The 16,174-nt window shown below is 36.6% G+C and overlaps 1 protein-coding gene and 1 long non-coding RNA gene across 3 annotated transcripts; both read left to right on the top strand.

Moving 5' to 3' along the window:
- Nucleotides 1–243: 243 nt before the first annotated feature.
- LOC107688194 (non-histone chromosomal protein HMG-17-like) lies at nt 244–2,807 on the top strand. Of its 2 annotated transcripts, none has more exons than XM_016485792.1 (6): nt 244–460; nt 1,581–1,616; nt 2,031–2,060; nt 2,151–2,201; nt 2,363–2,425; nt 2,599–2,807. In XM_016485792.1, exons 1-6 carry the CDS (start codon nt 446–448, stop codon nt 2,632–2,634), a joined length of 231 nt encoding a protein of 76 aa, XP_016341278.1. In that variant the 5' UTR covers nt 244–445; the 3' UTR covers nt 2,635–2,807. The 2 variants fall into 2 exon arrangements, with proteins under 2 accessions (XP_016341278.1, XP_016341276.1); XM_016485790.1 differs by lacking the exon at nt 244–460 and adding an exon at nt 576–983.
- A 4,598-nt stretch (nt 2,808–7,405) lies between these two features.
- Nucleotides 7,406–11,673, top strand: LOC107688193 (uncharacterized). Its single transcript, XR_001634206.1, has 3 exons — nt 7,406–7,637; nt 8,250–8,370; nt 10,088–11,673. It is a non-coding gene; the product is annotated as an uncharacterized LOC107688193 (long non-coding RNA).
- Nucleotides 11,674–16,174: the final 4,501 nt, after the last annotated feature.

Raw genomic sequence — 16,174 nt, 5'->3', positions numbered from 1 at the left:
TGTACAATTATGTAAATAATGCGTATGTGTGTCTTAACCGATGTCTACCACGTTTTTGTCTGTATTGTAATAGTTTTTTATTATTTGTGTTAAATTGCCGGTGTAATTCCACTGTGGCCAGCAGAGGCGCTAAGACAAGCAGCCGCTTCCGTCTGAGCTCTGAAACCTGAGCGGGGAATTCGGTCACTGTTGCTTTAAGAGATAAGCGACGCCCACCGATACGTGATCGCTCTCGCAGCCAATCGCTGCACGGAATATGCAAAATCTGGTTTAAACCGGTTTCTATCTTAAATTTCAATATAAAAACTTAATAAAACACATACAGCCGTTATTGTAGTTTACGCGAGACGCTGTGAGGCGTGCAGGGTGTCGTTGCTCAGGAGAACAATATTTACACAAATATTTAGATTTTTTGGCATTTTTTCGGGGGTTTTCTGCAGTCAAGATGCCCAAAAGAAAGGTAAGGATGCACTGCGATTTTTATATTTCTGAAAAAAATCACGAATTTTGGTTTTTGTACATATGTGCTTGTGTTTTTTTACATTGTTTTGTTGCCGTTATCGCCTCAGTGATCGTGTGGTTGTTTTATAATGGCGGACAGTCGAGTTTTACATATTCACTGTCAGGCGGACTGTCAATCTTACCGCGCTCTGACGAAAACCTGAGGGGAAAAAAAACGACTTTTAACCGAAAATAAATGTTAAAAACGACAAATAGTGTAACCTGTAAATGGGCATTAATATTTCGATAATTCGATCAAAACAAATCCGTAACATCCTGTAAGACCCGCCTGATCGCTAGATGATGTAAAAGGAGGGAACTTGAGTGTTTTACGATGCTTGTTCAACTCCTGCGGTTAACCGTTGCTAATATAAACATGAGCCTTCAAAGTTAATACGATATTATCATTTCAACACTGCAGATGAGTGATTGTGTTGGAAGTTCACATGAAAAAGAGCTCGCAGTTAATCATTTGGCTTGATATAAGATTGCACGCGTGTGTATTTTCGGTCTTAACGTCAATTGTATTAACTATAATTTGTGCTATATTGTTTTATCGTGTCGCTTAAGCTGCTCCTGTCATTGTTGATGTGCATTACGCCTAACGTTACTCTAAACATCAAGCTGCCATCTTTACAGCACCTGTCTTCTAAAGACGGTGCTTTCCTAGCTATCTGCGTTAGGATCGTGTGTAAATGTTATTTTTTTACATCTTATTTCACCGTTCAAACGTCCTTTTGTGCGATTTACAGTGGTTTCGTGAGGGAAAACAAAAGGAGAATCGGCCCTCAGTCGTTTAAAAGGCGCGTAGTGATGCAGGCAAACAAAAGGAAGCCGTCTTTGCCCGCGCGCACTGACAGCCGGGATTTGAATTTGAATATGCGCGGGAAGAAACAAAGTCATCCGTTATGAAAACCTGCGGCTTATCGTCTATGACGTAAACGCGCGCAACTGTTACAGCGAACGTTCCATTTTATTTATTTATTTTTCGACCAATGTGTTTTATATATATATATATATATATTTTTTTTTTTTACGATTTCTAAAACGTTTTCGTGTTTTATTTTGTTTTTTTACAGATTGATGGTGAGAAGGCTGCCAAAGGCAAGGAGGAGGTTGGTCCATTTATGTATATTTTTTTAATATTTATATGACTGTATTTTTATATTTTATTGTCTTATATAGTATTTTTTGCTTATATCAGACTGCAAGCCTTATGAAGCTAAAGCAGAACATATTTCTGTGTAAATCACTTATTTAAAAAAAAAAAGTGTTAAATTGACATAAGAACATTTTACGTGCATTTCTTATTTTATTCTAAATGTAAACCGCTTGTGCTTGATGAATAATAACCTGACCTTTTTTTTTTATGCTTACATTAATTTGCATCGGCCATATTCACTATAATAGCCAATTAACTTTTTCTTTTTTCAGTGAAATATAATATAAATGTTATATTGGTTACTCAGTCTTGATTATTTGGTTACATCATTGATTGGTATTAATTCAGTATTATGTTTTTTTTGCAGCCAACAAGACGCTCCGCAAGGTTGTCTGCTGTAAGTATCATCTTTAGGATCTATTTAATAAATAAATAATTATTAATGCTAAAGTTTCTTAGTCTAATTCATCTCTGAATTGATTTACAGAAACCAGCTCCTCCTAAACCAGAACCAAAGGCCAAAAAAGCCGCCCCCAAGGTAAGGATGTACAGCTTTGCAATAGTATTACATAACCATTGAGCCGCTGAATTTTGTTCCACTGATGACAAGGCCTTGCCCACTTGTTAACCATCAAACCGTTAAGGTTGTGGTGTCTGTTATTATTTCTGAAATCATATTTATTGTCATTGGTCACACAGAAGGCAGCCAAGGGGAAGAAGGGCAGCAACCCTGCTGAAAATGGAGACGCCAAGGCAGACCAGGTCGGTCTGAAAAGTGCTTAAAAGAGTTATAAATAAATGCATACATCTGCTTTTCGTTCACTATATCTGCTCTAGCAAAGCAACTAATTAGTGAAGCGTGTAAAGTTTGGTAATTGCTCAACCAAATCACTTTGGAACTGACTTTTTTTTCTTTCTTCATCACTTTCTTCTAGGCACAGAAGGTTGACGCTGCTGGCGATGCCAAATGAGAAGCTAACGAGTGTCTGATCCTTCTATGTACTTGGTGACTGTACAGTTTGAAATAACTATTTTTTACCAAGTTTTATATTAAGAATAACATTTATAGTTGACTTGTTGACTTGCTTTTTATGTGCTGATTGATTTGACAGGAGTTACTATATTTCATTCATATCCATTTGTATCCCATTTTTTTAATCAAGCTGTCTATAATCCTTCTATGTACTTGGTGACTGTACAGTTTGAAATAACTATTTTTTACCAAGTTTTATATTAAGAATAACATTTATAGTTGACTTGTTGACTTGCTTTTTATGTACTGATTGATTTGACAGGAGTTACTATATTTCATTCATATCCATTTGTATCCCATTTTTTTTTAATCAAGCTGTCTATATCTTGCCAAAATCTGTTGGCAAAACGCAAGAATATTGTTAAAAGATGTTGCTTTATCTGTCTTTCTTGGTTTATCTTTGGATTTTAATCACCAAACATTCTCAAAAGGCAGCTTAAGAGTGTTTGTCAAATGTTTTCGGAAGGGTTTTCACCATGTTGTTAGCATTTAAACGTACAAATACTGTGTTTTCATTTTTAGTTTTTTAAAGGAAGTTACAATGAAATTGTCACTAGAGAAAAAAAAGGTAAATAAGGCAACAATGTTGAATAAATTTACAATGTGAACCTTCGATTTCTTTAGAGCTGTGTGTTCTGAGCTTGTCTTGTTTATTAAGTTATGTTCTGCAATCGTAGAAGGATATTCAGTGACTCTTAAAATGCTTTGTTTTAAATGGTTTTGAATAAAAAAAAATAAACTGTCCAGAAAAAAAAAAAAATCTTTGTGTGTGTGTGTATATATGTAGATCGATCTAGATATATTTATAGGTATAGATTGTTTATATGTATAGTATTGATTTTGTAATATATTCACAATATTTTAAGAATATAATGTATGCATTTAGCAGACGCTTTTATCCAAAGTGACTTACAGTTCATTCCGGCTATACATTTTTTACTAGTATGTAAAAAAAAATATATATAAAATTCTCCTTTTAGAATATATTTTAACATATGTCATCTCATAGCAATTTACAGATGCTCTCTAATATAAGCAAATTGCAATAAATTGCTCTTCAATAGTAATTACCATAATAGTAAATAATAATGCATGTTTTCTGGAAGGCTATTTAAAATGTAGGTTGTTGTAGTTACACTTGTTTCTCGCTAGATGTCGCTGCCGTGTAAAAGTTGAGCGAGCTCGATTCAAGCTGTAATTCACTCACTGTCCAGCAGGTGGCTCTATGTTCACCAAAATCGGCCGCGTGGATTTTCAGCAACAGTATAGGATCAAATAAACATTTATTTCAAGCTCAGCAACACCTGGATTCGTCAAACAGTTGGTCTAAAACTTGTTTTATATCCTTTGTGATGATACTTTCTATGAGAGTGGGAATGCCTCCTCAGCAGTGCATTACTAGAAAGGCCTACAGATTCCTTGAGCTGATGACGCTCATTGAAACGAAATGTTTACAAAGTTTTATAAATAATCAAGTGATAACGTGCCATTTCAGCTGTGTATGTGGTGCAACACAAAACTAACCTGAAAGTAGCATTTGTAAACGCCGGTAAGAATTTGGCTTGGATTTTTCCTATAAATAGAGATTACCTTTCTAAATCATCCTTTAAAAGTTGCAAGACAAGTATTTCTTGTTAAGACCGGAAGATGCCTTGTTTTGAAAGATGTTTCGGGTCAATGTTGTCATTTTGTTTTCTATGAAATTGACTCCTACTGCATTTGCATTAAAGCAGGTTTTTGCAACATGTTTCATTTTCTAAGTCGGTCTGAATGTAGATTTTGTGTTTCATGTGCTTATGCAGAAACTTTTGCATGACTAATCTGATTAATTCAACTATTACTTTTTGAATGCAGATCAGTGGCACATTAGGGTGGGACATTGCGTTCTCAAACGAGGGCAATTTCAGTTGATTGAGTGTCAGCTTATAGATCAAACGTCTCCTGCATATTTAATTGTATCTTCATTCCTCTCTTGTCATTAATATAGAAGTGTGAACCTTAGCAGTTTGGTGAAGACTATGTCTGCGGGAGGCTGAATATTCACGTGTTTTGAGTGATCTGATCACAAATGGTCAGAAAACCACCTTTACACCTCGTATTTAAATGTCTCTTTTGACAACTTATGATGTCTGGTAGAGAGTTTCTGATTTTATAATTGAAACTTAATACTTTGGCATTTTGCTGCATGTTGATAAAGTGAAAAAGAACTAGCCTACATTTTCTATGCTAAATTCAAGCTGAATGCTGTTATTTTAGCAGGGTTTGTATATTAACTAAAATAAGGATGTGCTTCACATGATCTTGTGTGTTCATATGCATATGTAAGATGGTCATGTGTAAATTGCTTTCATACGGTTATATTTGCATTCATCTAGTCATGTTAAACTCTTGCCTTTGCACAGTGGATGATTGATAGGTAAACTCTTGAATCTGTTTGTGTTACAAGATCATGAGCATGTTAGGAGATGCAAAATGTTTTAATGTCGCTGCTGCAGCCATGTGCATTGTTAAAGAAACCACTGTGCACATGCCACAAACATGAGTGGTTGGGATGTAAGCGGAGCTTACGCTTTAGGAGGAGTGGGAATGATGCTTATGGCCGGGAGTTAATTCGATTGGGCAATGATGTAATGATGTGCAGCATCACTGATACTCAAGTTTGCTTTGGTGCCATTGTCTGAGAATGGAGGGAAGCCCCCAGACTCCTTTTAGATGTAAGGGCGGAGTTAAAGATGGGGGCGGAGAATGTGGAGATGGTGGGGGAGGGGGGTTTCCAATGAGGGGCTTTGTTGAAGACTGAAAGAGGGGGATGTGCTACGATTGCTCTCCAAAATTAAGGTCAATCCAGGAATCCAATGGGTTTTACTAAGAGATTCACATAGTAGTCATTATATTTTGTGGAGGACTTGTCTTTTTCTGATCCGCTTATTACTGAGCAGATCTGGCACACAAAAAGCTTGATGATTTTTCATTCAGTCTCTCTTTACATATACATCAAATACAAAATAACTAAATAAATAACCCATTTTATGGGTAAATATCAGGAATTCAAGTCCCATTTTGCCCCAAAAGCAAAATAAAAAGAAAATGAGCCCTATTTTAGCATTCATGAAGTACCTTCTTTCTTCTTTTTTTTTGCATTAACGTATATATGTATATGTAATATTATTCATGTTATTTTCAATGATGATTTTCTTAATACTATCATAATACACATGAAAATATCTGGGTGCAAAATATCTTATTGGCCCTAAAATATGATTTCTTATTTTTTTTCTCTGTTTTGGATGAGATTCACCCTTGTACTTACAGTAATCAAGATCAAAAGATCTTGTTCTATATAAGAGTTAAAAGAGCATTGTTTTACCACACATTTTATAGGTTCTAATGTTTTTTTACATGTGTTTTTCTCTTTTTGCTGTAGTTAGGGGTTGGTATGGCTGGATTTTTATGGCAAGTGTCAACAAGACCGGCCTCAGGGATTCAGATCGTTTTAACTGAGCACTTATGAACTGGATTTAAAATCACCTGCAAAACAACCTGGGAAAATGTTGAAGGATGGCTCTGAAAGTTTGATCATTTTTAAAGGCTAATCTAAAGTGAAGTGATTGTAATTTATGGCTGTTAGGGTTAGTTGTGGCTGTTTAAATAGTCTTTATGGTCAAGATTTGATGTCTGTCAGATTATTTTATCCCATTCTGATTTACTTGATTAAGTGAGTTTTAATGTTTTGCAGTGCTTTCCCCATCTTTAATCCCATCAACAATGAAAATTTACACTAGAAACTATGAGAAATTAAGTTTTTCTCACTGAAAAGAAACATTTGTTCCCTTCACCAAACCATGCTCCAAGGAAAAAAAAACAAAAAACAATTACAGCAACTCTGAATCAGGTCAATGATTCTCAACTTTGTAACTGCAAGGTCCCCCATTGTCAATATTTGAAGGCCCCCCTACACAGGCTTTGGTATTTCCTACTTCCTCTGACTGAAATCACGAAAAGTGTTTGTTTTCAAGCTTATTTTTAATTGCGAGAAACTAGGGCTCTTAAGTTTTACATGCATTGTTCCTTTGTTGCATATTTTATCTTTCCCTAACACCATTTTCTTGGCTCTTACGCTATATATATATATTTTTTCAAATTAAAACAGTTGGACGTTTACTGAAGACCCCTACCAAATTAGGTCATCCCTACACAATGCGATGACCGTTTGTTACATCACTCTTTGGAAAATCTGCTGTGATGCATTCGGTAATTCAGACTGGCGAAGTGGAATAGACTTGCATAACGAAAACACGGTGCATGGCCGTGTGGTTTGAGATGAAGAAGCATAATGCTGAGTGAATGCGGTCACTCAGTCCTTATTTGGAGGCAGGATAATGGAGAACAAGCTTGAAAACATGATGCATCTTTTTGGAAGTATATGTTTATATAAAATGCAAATTGTAACTCATTTAGCTCATTCTAGTTTCGCCAGATTTTTGTGGTTAAGTGAGAAAATTATATCTGACAGTTTCATAGTGTTTCAATACCATAATATTGTGGTGGTTGGCCAAGTGGGTGTGTATGTGTGCAAGCAAGCCAGAGAGTGCATGATGCATTCTGACAGCTGTGCATGGTAAAGAGAGAGAGAGCAAGACTATCCGCCAATCTGATCGCGAGAGATCAGGTTGTATAAAAGGGCGGAGCTCCAGAGAAAACTTCCTCTTCGAGCTGCTTCTTCATTCGCTGAGCGCTCATGCTCTTCGCAGTCTGGCTGGCAGTCAGTCCTCTGCATTTAAAGACCAACTTTGGCTGCTAGAAATGCCATATTCTCTCGTCGTAGCTAACCTTTGAAGGTCCTGCTGGTTTTTCCATTCCAGCTGTTTTTGGACTTTGCCTTGGAGCAACTTTGACAGCGTCGGTTTTCCTTTTCCAGAACAAGCGTGCAATTGCAGCAAGGTTGGTAGATGCATCCCAAACATGTGTCTACCATTGCCTTCTTACTGCTTACCAATTGTGGTTAGGGTAGTTTTAGTAATCCTACTTTTAAAGTACCAAATTTGCAGTTATTAGTCTACAGCGTCATCAGAATTGTTGAAGAGTCTGATGAGTTTGGATCATTGTTTTATGGATCTTTTCTGAGTAATGGTGCCTTGCAGGCTTTGGATGATTTCACTTATGTTTCTTATTTGGGGCTGAGTAGGTCCGGTTTAAACTAGCACAGTATGTGTTTTCAGACAACAGATTACTGTCACACAGACGTGACTCCCTGAAACCAAAGTCAAATGGACTTACATTTGTTTAGGATTGTGCCTACGGCTAGAAGTGTTCCCTTTCTCTTGCATCAGCCATATTTGGTTCATGGCAAAACAAACTCTTATTGTGTTTACTTTTAACCCTGCTTTTGAACCTTGCGAAGGCCGTTTCAAGGTTTGAAGTTGTATCATTCATGGAACGCACAATTTTAAGTCAGAATGACAGAATGAAGTCATTCGTTGGTGCACTGATTATTTTCACAATAATTTGCATTCTGGATGGTTATTTAATCGACTCTTCCTCTCTGGTCTACAGGTTCACTCTTTGGCATTACACAACCCTTGGGAGGTTCGTTTCAGCCTCGTCGTGCACAAAGACAGCAGCGATGATCATCAGGCTCGGCAGACTGACTCCTGGATACTTCCGTCTCCTGCAGGTGTGTATTTGTTCAAACTTGGTTCAGTCTGTGAATGTGTACGTTTTCAGATTGCTTATTTAAATGGCTCATATCGTGAAGAACCGAAATTTCCTCAGTCTTTTGCGATAAAAGACTTTATTGTGCTATGAAAACATACTGTAGCTTTCCAAACTCAACTTCCTTCCAAGTGGAAAACGCCATTTGTTCAAAATGACCTGCGAAAATGGCTTGTTCGGACATCAGAGACCCAACATTAATGTGACTGCTCACATTTACACGTCAACGACACCTATTCGGTATCAAAATAAAATGATAAAGCATGATATGATCCTTTAAAATGCATGCATATGTGACACTTGCATAATGGCTTTTGCTAGGAGAAAGTAATGTTAGTTTGGGACGTGCAAATCTGTCCATTGGAAAGATCAGACTGATGCCGGTCTGGCTTTTACCCAAAGCCAGATCTCAGCTGCCCACTGCATTCCTCCTGGCTAAAAGCGACTGAACTCTAATTATACGAACAATGACTGTGAAGGGCTGACTGAAGGCTGTGTACACGTGGGAAATACCACTTTAGATTCATTCCTCATGAGCTGGATGTAATTCTCACAACTTGGAATATAAAAATAGCATGAAAGCAGCAGGGGGGAATGGTTGTAAACAAGCAAGTGTCTTGTTTAATTTGCTCTGACTGACATTTGTTTTTAAAGTTTTAACATTTAAAACATCCAAAATCATCTCTCTTGAATCGTAGATTTAGTACATGGACTAATATTGGGAGGTAGCAGCTGTAAAAGTTGTAAATAAACTGATTAGGCCTATTTGAGTATGTTTCAGTCCTCAAAATTTCACATTTAATTCAATGTGTTACTTGCCATTTCTTTGTAACTGAAAAATTGTGAAATTGAAATTTACTAGCAAATTATGAGTGAAAATCGTTTCATAGCCATTTTTTGTTTGCCGCATTACGCTCAATTTTTTCATAGCGTCACAACAGCTCAAAATACTGCATATTTTATCAGTATCAGACTGCTGATCACTGTTTGTTGTATAGCTTACGTCTTCATTAAATAACACCCAAGAACATTGCAAATCATTCTTGCAGTTTGAAAAAAATCATTGATGTTAGTCAGTTGAATAACCTTTGCTTAATTTCCAATTCTACAACAATTTTTCACAGAAATCGGAACCTTACGTTTGCACTGCGTAAAAATGGGTACATTTCTGTGAACCGGTCCCAAAAAAACCATCAGGCATCCTTATTGTTAAACCCTGCCTAATGATTGTATACTTTAATCTTTTTAATCTTAAGCAGATTTATCATTTTACTATTCTTAGACCCGTCTAAACCTACTTGCTTTAATTGCAGAGTGACTTGTTAAACCGTCTTAATGTCACCTTCCTGAGATTGGCTTAAACCTGTGTGTGGCGTCACTCGTTTAACTGTTTTATTCACTTATCATAACAAATGCTGTCATAATCTGGTTCTGATTTTGAAAAAAATGTTGGAATTGACTCCCTTTTTGCTTTTTTGTATGCTTTTGAATACAAACAGTTCCTCTCCTGCTGTCTGACCGTGACTTTATTGGCAGTAAATATTTAATGATTTCATTCAACCCACATGACTGAGCAGAATATTGGTCCTCATGAGGAAGTCCGATGAGTGTGCAAAATGTCAGTGCATGTGCAAGAGGGTTGGCCTTGTTATCAATCATTTTTTCCATTATTTTTGCAGAGGCAGGTAGCAGGTGAGGTTCAGGCCCCAACGCACGACCGTGCCGTCAACCAGATCGCCATGATGCTGGCCATCATGGGCCTCAGCCTGTCGTATTACAGTGCCAAACAAATGACCGAGAAGGTTCGCCGCGAACCCGCCCCATGAAGATGTGCGAATGCGCTCCGGATTGACGGCGTCCGGAAAAGACGAAGCCAAACTGAAGATGTTCAGATGTCGAAGATTCAGACTCTACCTTATATCTATAACCTCTAGGGATCGCACACCTCGGGACTTCCGCTTAGGGGTTCTCTTGCTTTAGTTTAGCTCTCAATGGATCTGGAAGTGGTTGTGGCCTGAGTTTTAATAGTTGACTTGATACATGCATCAGAGAGTCAGTCAGTTCTGCTGTAGGTTCAAAACCTGAGCTCCACATTGCATCTGGAGCTCCACTCTATGCCATAATGTGTTTTAAAAAGGGAAGGACCTCTGTGTTTGAGATGTACCAAGCAACTATTGAAAGCAGGTCCAATGCACAAGAGTGAAATGCTCAGATTTCCCCCCAAAACATGCTATTGAAGAACATCAGAGGCTTGGGGACTTATAGTGGAGGTGCTGCTCTACAATACTACACTTGATGTTAGACACTTTAGGAAATGTACTACACAGGACCTTATGTTAAAGTGACTTGTTCTTTTCATTAGAACTTAAGAAAATATCTTCTCATTGGTCTCCAACACTTTAGATGTTAATGCTGACTTCGTGTGCAATTGCATGAGATTGAAGCAGTTTTTATTTTTAGTGAAACCAATCTGTAATGTTATTTCTAATGCTTTTTTTATGATAATGTGATTAAGATGAATGTACTGTATGTTATATTTTTAAGACACAATGATCAAATAAAGCTGTGAATATTTTGAACATGATCAAGTAATGGAAAGCAAGTCGTGACTCAAGAAGGTTTAGAAGAACGTTATGAAATTTGGCCAACTCATTCCTGCTGAGTCGAGTTTTACACGAAACCATATGAAAGGTTTTCCTGTCGGCAGAAGCGTGCTGTTGAACAGGAAGTGGGCACAGCCTCAGGCAACAGCTTCCTCTATCTGCACGCAATATTTGTCTACCAGTGTGCTGTAGCTGGCTTTATGTTTGACCCACTTACCAAATTCAATAGACATCAATTAAACATTTGCACACCAAGTAACTTGAGGTGTGTCTGCTGTGTCGCTCCCCTGATATGCTAAGCAATTTAGGCCAGAAATTTACTCGCGGATGCTTCAAGCTATCAAGCATTTTTTTTGGTATGTCTTTGTGTTTTAAATTGTGTTTGAGTGCAATTTATATTGTGTTGCATTCTCAGAATTTCCAAAAGGGTGCTATGGGGGGCGTTAACATTTCTTTTTAAAGAGAAAGTTGCTAAATAAGTTCAAGTAACCCTCATGTTGCATTCTGGCCATTTTAACCTGGAGAAGTTTTTCTTTTTCCTGAAAATGTTAGGTAATTTTATTGCACTGGACTAAAATTTACTGACTTCCCAAAACAACTCAAAAAATGATTTTGGGGGATTTTTTTTCTTCTGCCATCTTGTTGTACGTGTGGTGCTTCCCAGTCAAAAATAACCGTCCTACAAAAAATGCATATCAATTTCTTATGCTCTATTATTACCAAATTTAGGATTCAATATTTTTATTGATTTGCTTTATTTCAATTAGCACTGTGTTTTGTTTAGTTTTTTTTACCGATTACTCGTAGGCCTCAATGATCTGAGCTCCTGCACCTCAGTTTTTGAGTGAAAATTGACAACATTTTAAACAAATAATGATTTTTGACTCGAAAACTGAGGTGCATAGGCTCAGATCAATGAGGCCTATGAGCTTTTTTGACCGGGTTTTCAGCACAGCACAGGGGTTAATGTGGTGGTTTAATGACACAGTTAAAAAGAAAAAAAAATCTTTCACCACATGAGTGTTGAGTTTCGTTATTACCACAGAAATGCAAAAATTAGCACGGTGTGCTAATAATGTGTTAGCCAAGCATTTGTGTACTTGCAAAAAGTATGTTTCTGGCCTTTCATTCCACTAATATCCTGCATATTATCATTGTGAGCTATCATTTTTATCAGACAGACTTAGCAGCAGTGCAACGTGTTTGTGCACCTGATAACTGAAGTGAGATTACTTACAACTTGATGTTCTGTGAATCAAAACCTTATTATAGTCTTCCTTAAACTCAGAATTGTTTCAGAAACTCAAATCTTGAGTCTGTTGAGCGTGTGAAGGCCGTGAGGAAGTTGGAAATGTCATGCAGTTTGCTTGCTTGCATGCTGGTTACTGCTGATTAGTTCTGGAAGATGCTGTTGGTTGCCTTTTTGAAAGTCAAAGACTGAGCGTTGGGTCCTTAAAGATGAAGCGTGCAATTGTTTTATGTTAAAATACTTTTGTTTTATTTCAGCTAAATAGTTTATTGCTCTGTTTGAGCATGCAGACCGGTCTGACACTACAACTTTAACTCCGTTTACATTTTACATTTCCGTTTGGTGGAGCAGAGTTTATACACTTCAACTTGCCTGCTTTATTTTGGTTAAAACCCAATGGTGAAATGCATTTTAGCTGCCACCAAACAAGTCTGTATTGTCTGTTTCCTTCAACCGCCATGATTTGCCCATTATTAAATGTGGCATTGCAGTCTGTATGTGTTCATAAGCGTTCGCATGGATGCTCGGGGCAGATGTGATGTCCTGTGACAGGCCGAGGCTACATTGCGTGACACGTGTTATTCCTCCTATCACCTTTAGCTCCTCCCTTTCCCGCTCTGCTGTCTGATCACTGGGCAAATTTGCCCAAAAAATACTGCTGGGACCGTTTTAACATGCTAGTTTAGGACATGAACCGCAACACGCTCGTCCCATTGGCTGTCCGGTGATGCATCATGGTGTTGTTGCAGTTGCAAGCTGCAGAAACAAAGCGAGGGGATCACGTTGGCGAAAGAGTATTGCACATGGTTGCTTTATAAAAACAGAGAAGGGATTAATAAAGAAATAGACCTTAATATGTGGTCTTTTCTGTTTGGTTTGATGGTGGTTCATGGATGTAAAAGTGGAAGGAACACTTTCGAATAATGTGTGGCTGATATTGTAGCATATGTGAAAGTTTTGTATTAACGAATGAGACTTTAAAATATGAAGGACTGAAATGTTTTGTTGCTCATGTAACGTTTCATTAAATTAATTTCAATCATATGTTTAATTTCTATTGTTTTCATTACCTCACACATTTGTCCTAAATAACTGGTTCTCAACTGGGTCAATGGGTTGCAGACCGCATTTATTTGTGCATGATTTGACATACAGTATTTGACACAAAAGCAGAAGACTGAAAGCTTCATTCACAGCGCACATTAATAGAAGCCTATGCATAGAAGCAGAAGACTATGGAAGGGCATATCCACAACATAAATAAAAAATCATGCTATAGGGAAATCTGAATTATGAGATTTAAAAAAAAGTCAAAATCATGACATACTAAGTTGTAACTTTCACAACTGACTTTATATCTCATAACTATAACTTAATATCTCATAAATTCAACTTATCTCATAATTATGACTTCGTATGTATTTATATTGACTTTTATCTCATGATTGTTTTTTGTCCATTTCAACGTTTTATCTCATAATTATGACTTGGTATATCATAATTTTGAGCTTTTATCTTATAATTATGCCTTTTAGTCAAAAGTCAAAATTATGATTTAAAAAGTCAAAATTACAAAATACCAAATCATAATTATGAGATAAAAAAGTAAAAATTATAACATATTAAGTCGTAATTATGATATAAAAAGTCATAATTATCTTACAAATTTTGACTTTTAATACATAATTGACTTTTTATCTCATAATTTAAGGTTTTTTGTCCATTTCAACGTTTTATCTCATAATTATGACTTGGTATATCATAATTTTGAGCTTTTATCTTATAATTATGCCTTTTAGTCAAAAGTCAAAATTATGATTTAAAAAGTCAAAATTACAAAATACCAAATCATAATTATGAGATAAAAAAGTCAAAATTATAACATATTAAGTCGTAATTATGATATAAAAAGTCATAATTATCTTACAAATTTTGACTTTTAATGCATAATTGACTTTTTATCTCATAATTTAAGATTTTGTCATAATTGACTTTTTATCTCATAAATTCGACTTATCTGATAGTTATGACTTTGTATGGTAAGTTTGACCCTTTTCTGATAATTGTAATCTTTTATTCTCATAATTTTGACATATCATATGTCAACTTATTGACTTTTTTATTAATAACAACTTTTTTTTCCTTGTTTGGTAAAAATAGACTTTCAGTGTTATAAAATAAAATTGTAGTCTTGGTTCTCAGATGTTTCTCTACAGATGAGATCAGATGTTATCAGATTCGTCAATCTGGAATCAAAAGTCACACATTTCAGTAAGAACTTAAACATTTCTCATTCATTTTATAACTCTGCTCTCTGAATTCTTTGAATTCTGTATTCTGAGAAGTAAACAAGTTCACGCTTAATAAAAACTGTGAATCACATGTGTATGAATCAGTGTTGGTGTGTTTGGTGCAGTAAAACGTCCCTCTCTGTGTGTTTGCAGTACTTGCTATAGTAAAACATCATGTATTTCAGTCAAATACTCTTGAAAGGCAAAGTCTTTCCTGTCTGATGTGCAGCCAGACGGCAGGTTTCTGCAGAAAAAAACATTCTTAGGCGTGGCCATTTTGGGGAATGCAGCTTTGTAAAGATTATATATAGCATTAGAGAAGTTGAAATGATGAGTCAGGAAAATGAGAATGAAGACCATAACATAATCTTATCGTTATGGATTCATTTTCTTCATCTTAATTTAATCTGAAGATAATTGTAAATTACACTCTGCCATCTGTTAGCACATTCTGTTGTACTCCGCAAACATGCTGATTGGATTTTAATCTAATGCAATGAGAAGGAAATTAAAATATTTTATTGGTTTTCAACCATTTAATATCTGATTTAAGAAATCTTCAATAAAATAAAAGTGCATTATCCCCCCCCAAATAATACATTAGGTACACACTGTAGTATATATGAAGTAAAGTATGTCTTTTTAAAAGTACATTTAAGTGCACTTTTTACGCTTTTTTTTCAAGAGCTTGATTCATTTTTAAATGAGAGCATCTTTGCCCTGGAGCAACATGAGATCAGCATGTCTAACCACACAAAGCATGTTTTAGCAAAAGACTGAACGCTTTATTAGGGCCTTTCGCACCGCGAGAACCTTTTCATAGCACCAGAACTAATTGTGGAACTACCCACATTTTGGCGTTTTCGCGCCGCCGGAACTGGGTGCAATTTTAGTACCGGACTGCCTTTTTCGAGAACCAAATTAGCTCCTACTCCGGAGCAGGGTCTAACCAGCACAACTGGTACTACCCGTGACGTAAGTAGACATTGATTGATCATTGTGTCAACTTATTTCGCAAGTATGGAGAACAGCGATAGATGGACGGACGCTGAAGTGCAGGCACTTGTAGCAAATGTAGCACTGCCAGTTGTGGTTGGAGATTCTTAGTCCTCCTTTCCGTTCTTTCAATCGCTTTACGTATACGTCGACATTCCATGTCCATTATTGTGAAACCCACGAGACACAACAAAAACACAGCTCCGATCACAGCGTCCTCCATCCTCCTGTTGTTAATGTTGTTCTTCTTTGTTTCTGTTGTTGAACGCCGCACACAAATGACGTCGCTGTCGACCGGCTTACGTCACTTCCTAGTACACACTGTCGGTGCGAATGCAACCCTTTAAATGGTACTGGGAAATAGTTCACGCAAAATCGTCCCAGTACTTTAGTACTGTACATTTAGTTCTGGAACTAAAGCGGTGCGAAAGGCCCTAATCACAGTGCAAATTCCTAGACTCCCAAGACCGGAAGGCCATTTACACAACATAGGAATAAAAATTATGCTTTAGGAAAATCTGATCTGAATCATGAGATAAAAAGTCAAAATTATGACTGGAGTCAGCTTTTACAACTGACTTTTATCTCATAACTATGACTTAGTACATCATCATTTCTACCTTTTAT

The sequence above is a fragment of the Sinocyclocheilus anshuiensis genome, unplaced genomic scaffold, assembly GCF_001515605.1.
Source record: "Sinocyclocheilus anshuiensis isolate Anshui unplaced genomic scaffold, SAMN03320099.WGS_v1.1 scaffold1162, whole genome shotgun sequence".
Lineage (NCBI taxonomy): Eukaryota > Metazoa > Chordata > Actinopteri > Cypriniformes > Cyprinidae > Sinocyclocheilus > Sinocyclocheilus anshuiensis.
Note: the sequence above shows the minus strand (reverse complement) of the source record. Positions and strands in the feature narration are given on the sequence as shown.

What these genes read in the sequence shown, in the direction of transcription:
- LOC107688194 (XM_016485790.1), top strand. Translation starts at nt 948, where the DNA reads ATGAAAAAGAGCTCGCAGTTAATCATTTGGCTTGAT. An exon ending in CTGCCAAAGGCAAGGAGGAG is followed by an intron (nt 1,617 to 2,030) that starts GTTGGTCCATTT and finishes TTTTTTTTGCAG; the next exon opens with CCAACAAGACGCTCCGCAAG. An exon ending in GAGACGCCAAGGCAGACCAG is followed by an intron (nt 2,426 to 2,598) that starts GTCGGTCTGAAA and finishes ACTTTCTTCTAG; the next exon opens with GCACAGAAGGTTGACGCTGC.